This window comes from Citrus sinensis, chromosome 8 (genome assembly GCF_022201045.2).
Source record: "Citrus sinensis cultivar Valencia sweet orange chromosome 8, DVS_A1.0, whole genome shotgun sequence".
In the NCBI taxonomy this organism is placed as follows: Eukaryota; Viridiplantae; Streptophyta; class Magnoliopsida; order Sapindales; family Rutaceae; genus Citrus; species Citrus sinensis.
Window position 1 is genome coordinate 23176408 of NC_068563.1, and position 4572 is coordinate 23180979.

Below are 4572 nucleotides of genomic sequence, written 5' to 3' on the forward strand. Positions count from 1 at the left end.
CTTATTTAATTCCATAAACTCTTTTCAATTTTTTTTTTGTTGTTGTTTAGTCGTTTTTAGAATAGAGTTTTTGAAAATTAAGTAAATTATTTTACCTCCAATAGTAAAAACTTAAATTTTGGACTTTAGGGAGTAGAGGTTGAATTGAAAAGCTTATTTAAAATGTCAAAATATTTAAAATAAATTTATTTGATAATCTTATTTCATTCTTTTTATAATTTAACTTTAAAAAATTATTTGTTAAAATAATCTTATAATTTTTAATAAAAATTCTCATTGATAACCAAATAACTAAAAAAAATTTGTGAAGTTCTGCTAATAAAAATTCTATTTAAATAAATTTTATTTAAAAGTTATACGAAACCGGCTGAAATTCTATTCAAAATAAGAAATGAATTAACTTAACATTAGTTATTTAAATAATTTATGTGAAAAAAACAGTGCTTTACAAGGGATTTTAAGGGCTGTGAAAAAACGACCCAATTTGAAAACTAATAGCCCCAAATATGAAATAAAAACAAGGCATCCTAAAAACAAAATTTTTAAACAAATTTGAAGGCTGCTGCTGCTGCTGCATACACATTCATCAACCCTTTATCTTGCCACCGCCAAGGGTTCCAGCCGTGTTATTTGTTATAATAATATTGCCAGCAATTGTCATTCACCATCATCACTTTCTTTTAATCCCCTTTAGTATCTATCAGCCACCAGCATATATAGCATCCGTCGATTAGGGTTTCCTCATCAAAGCGACCAAATGGGGAAGAACGAAAAGACAGGACTCGGAAGAGCCCTAGTGAAGTACCACAATCACATGATCCAAGAAACCAAAGAAAAGGGCAAATTCTACAGAAAGCAACACAAGAAGGTTCTTGAATCCGTCACCGACGTCAACGACATCGACGCCGTCATTCAACAGGCCGAGGAAGCCGAGGCCTACCCCGTCCCTATCCCTACACTACTAGAAAAATAGCCTTTACTGACACTTATCTTGTGATACTTTATTAAAAAGTATCAGTAATTACATGCATTTCGGACATTTTCCGTGTTTAACAAATAAATATCACAAATTTGTGATACTATAGTGTCTGTAAATTAAATATCAGAGATCTGTGACAATAAGGTGTTAGTAATTAGAAAAATAAAATTTTAATTTTGTTTCCATTAGGAATCGAACTAAAGACCTCTAAACTTTAACTTTTTAATTTTAAACATTAACCACTGGGCCATGAGTTGGATTTTGATTTTTGGCTTAATAAGTAAATAATATTAAAAATTAAATTAAATTGCCTAGATACTATGTCGTTTTAATGGAAGGTGTACATGAAAACCTAAAATCTAAAATTTTTAAGAAGTGAAAAAACATTCCCCACGGCCGCTTCTTGTTATGAACTGAAGCTCTCTTCCTTCCTTCTCTCTCTCTCTCTCTCTCTCTCTCTCTATAACAATGATCTACCTCAGCCGTCACCGTCAACCTTCAAATCGCCATCCTTGACCTAAAATACCCTTGAACTAGAAAGTGTTGTGAAGAATTTGAGCAAAGCTACGGTTTTTTTGAAAGTTCGAATCTAAAAATTAGGGCTTTTTTGTAGGGGGTATTTCATTGTTTTTAATGTTAAGTTCGAAGAGAATGATTTTGTCGCCGTTACCGCCTAAGCAGTATGGAGTGACGAAGCCAATATCAATTGCAGGATCGATGGAGGGTGATATGCAAAGAACCCATGAGAAAAGGTTGTGTTTTATCTTTATTTATAATTACTTTTTTCTTTCTGTATAGAAAACACTGATTTCAATTTCCTTTAGGGTTGAAGTTTTTGGTTGGAGCTGGGTTTTATGAAAGCAAAGAAGAAGCGGCAAAGGGAGAAGAGGTTCTGTTTCGAATTAGACAGGCAAGAGTTTTTTTTTAAAAAATTAATTATTGTTGATTTTGAAACCTGGGATGACCTTGTTGTAATATTTTTGTTATCAGTTGGTTCATTCTTCATTTTGTAATTGGGTTACGAATTGAGTTTGTTTGAATTGTATTGGTGATCTTAGAGGTTTTATTTTATTAGAGAATTTAGTGATGAACCAGAAATAACTTCATCGTCTAGCAAATTCGTCTTTTGCTTTATTATTGTGCTCATTCGTCTGGCAAATTCGTGTTCTTTAACTCCCATTTGATTTTTTTTTTGGTTGGTCAAATTGATATTTACTCATTCATTTAAGTTCACACATTAATTCTCAACCGTCTTAGTTGGTTAATTGGATCCTATTAATAGTCTCAGGATAATTATAAGTGACTGGGTTGTGACATTGAGTTGTGACTCAAATATTGTACTGTCCGCTTCATTCTGCTTTATGATGCTTAGTTTAATATCTTAGACAATGGAGGAATCGAAACTGGAGCATGGAATGTATTTATTTCCATAGTTGGGATCTTGGAGATGTTTCTTTACGTGTTTGGTCATTGAGCTAAAAATTTAATCTCACTCAGCTGTGACTAAATTTTTTTTTACTATTATCAATGCAGGTAATTAATTGTTTCTGACAAAATGAAGCATAAAGATAGGAAACCGATTTCTCCAAATGGTGATAAAAGTCCCAGGATTGTTCCTTTGACAGTATTGTTTGTTGCACTACGTGGGTTTTCGTTTTACCTTGGTGGAATCGTTTGTTCTGAGAAAAATAGAGTCGAGATTAGGGATGTCCAGAAAGCAGTCCCGTCTCCCAAGGATCCAGCGGTTGCTCCGCTTCAGATCAAATCTGTTAACTTCCCTGATTGCAGCAGCAACTATCAAGACTACACTCCATGCACAGATCCAAAGGTATACCTTAAATGCTTATTTGATAATAGTAACAGCTTCTAGGCAATGTTACAAAGCTATATGATATCAAGTGGCCATATTGATGGCAAACATTCATTGCTACAGAGGTGGAAAAAGTACGGTGCTCATCGGCTGACTTTCATGGAACGCCACTGCCCTCCAGTTTTTGAGAGGAAGGAATGCTTAATAACCCCTCCTAATGGGTATAAGCCACCTATCAAGTGGCCAAAAAGCAGGGATGAATGTTGGTACATGTATTATGATCTATTAATGAACTGGTTTTTTCGTCCACTGATGTTGGTCGTAAGTCAATTTTGTTCTATTATTTGGATCTAGTTTCAGGAATGTGCCTTATGATTAGATTAACAAGCAGAAGTCAAATCAGAATTGGCTGAGAAAACAAGGAGAGAAGTTCCTCTTTCCTGGTGGAGGTACAATGTTTCCCAAATGAGTTGGTGCATATGTTGATTTGATGCGAGATCTGATTCCAGAAATGAAAGATGGGACAGTTCGAACTGCTATTGACACTGGATGTGGGGTGAGTTTTGTTTTCCATTTGCCCACTTTTTCATCTAATCATATACTGGGCTAATCTATGTTGCATTGATGGTTTATTCTTATGGTGCCTCTTGGTCATCTTAGGATAAATTTAACTCACTTACATTTTTTTATATAGGTTGCTAGCTGGGGAGGTGATTTATTAGATCGTGGAATTTTAACAGTTTCTCTTGCACCAAGAGATAATCATGAAGCTCAAGTTCAATTTGCATTGGAACGTGGAATTCCCGCAATTCTTGGCATCATTTCCACACAGCGCCTACCTTTCCCCTCAAATTCATTTGATATGGCTCATTGCTCAAGATGCCTTATCCCGTGGACAGAATTCGGTAATTAGTCATATACTATGAAGATATTTTCTAGAGAAGTATCATTATCAAATTGATTGGATAATAGTAGTTAAGATTATTCAATTATAAGAATAACTTGTCTTGTAATCAGACGTCTTTGTGTATTGAAGTATTTGGATTGTGTAATATATATTGATAATATTTAAATGTTACGAAAGGTTTTGATATATAAATTGATTTTTGTTCTTATTTCTCACAGCCTTTTAATTCTATCAACAAATCAATGGGCAACATGTCATTTTATATAATTATTTTTTTAAATAATAAATAAAGTAGTGATACTATAGTAACAGTAATCACAAATACTAATATAGTATTGTAATATTTTGATACCATGGTGTTATTATTTTAGTGATACTATAGTAATAGTAATCACTGACACCACTTACAAGTGTCACTATTTTTCTGACTCCCAGATTACTGACACAATTAATAAGTGTCAGTAAAAGTAATTTCTGACACTATTTTAAAGTCAGTAAAAATCATTTTTCTAGTAGTGCCGTCATCAATTTGTGAGTTCCTCCTTTTCTTTTCTTTTTTTCATTAATCAATAAATGAAATTATAAAGTTTAATCTAATTTTTATAATAATAATAATAATAATAATAATGGGTATTTAGAGATGAGGGGTCCAGGAGTAGTACCAGAGAGATGATGATGACGGCGGAGGAGAGGAAGGAGGACGAGGCGTTGCACGCTGGCAACCTTAGAATCGACCTTCGCAAAATCCCTCTCTAACTTTTCAAAATTTACAAATTTAATTTAATATTTATCTCATTTATCATAAAAGTCTCTATTAAATTTTAAAAATAACCAAAACATTAAGTATTTTTCTTTAACTTCCAACCCACAAAGAAA

At 33.1% G+C, this 4572-nt stretch overlaps 1 protein-coding gene across 1 annotated transcript; it reads left to right on the forward strand.

Annotated features, from left to right (window-relative positions):
• The first annotated feature begins 2512 nt into the window (after window positions 1-2512).
• LOC102630083 (probable methyltransferase PMT20) lies at window positions 2513-3727 on the forward strand. Its single transcript, XM_052432459.1, has 3 exons — window positions 2513-2807; window positions 2913-3345; window positions 3484-3727. The coding sequence occupies exons 1-2, from the start codon at window positions 2535-2537 to the stop codon at window positions 3141-3143; spliced, it is 504 nt and encodes a 167-aa protein (XP_052288419.1). The 5' UTR covers window positions 2513-2534; the 3' UTR covers window positions 3144-3345; window positions 3484-3727.
• The last annotated feature ends 845 nt before the right edge of the window (window positions 3728-4572 follow it).

Excerpts from the sequence above, each read along its gene's own strand:
- LOC102630083 (XM_052432459.1), top strand. The coding sequence starts at position 2,535 with ATGAAGCATAAAGATAGGAAACCGATTTCTCCAAATGGTGATAAAAGT. Across the intron at positions 2,808-2,912 it reads CTCCATGCACAGATCCAAAG|AGGTGGAAAAAGTACGGTGC; the intron begins GTATACCTTAAA and ends TCATTGCTACAG.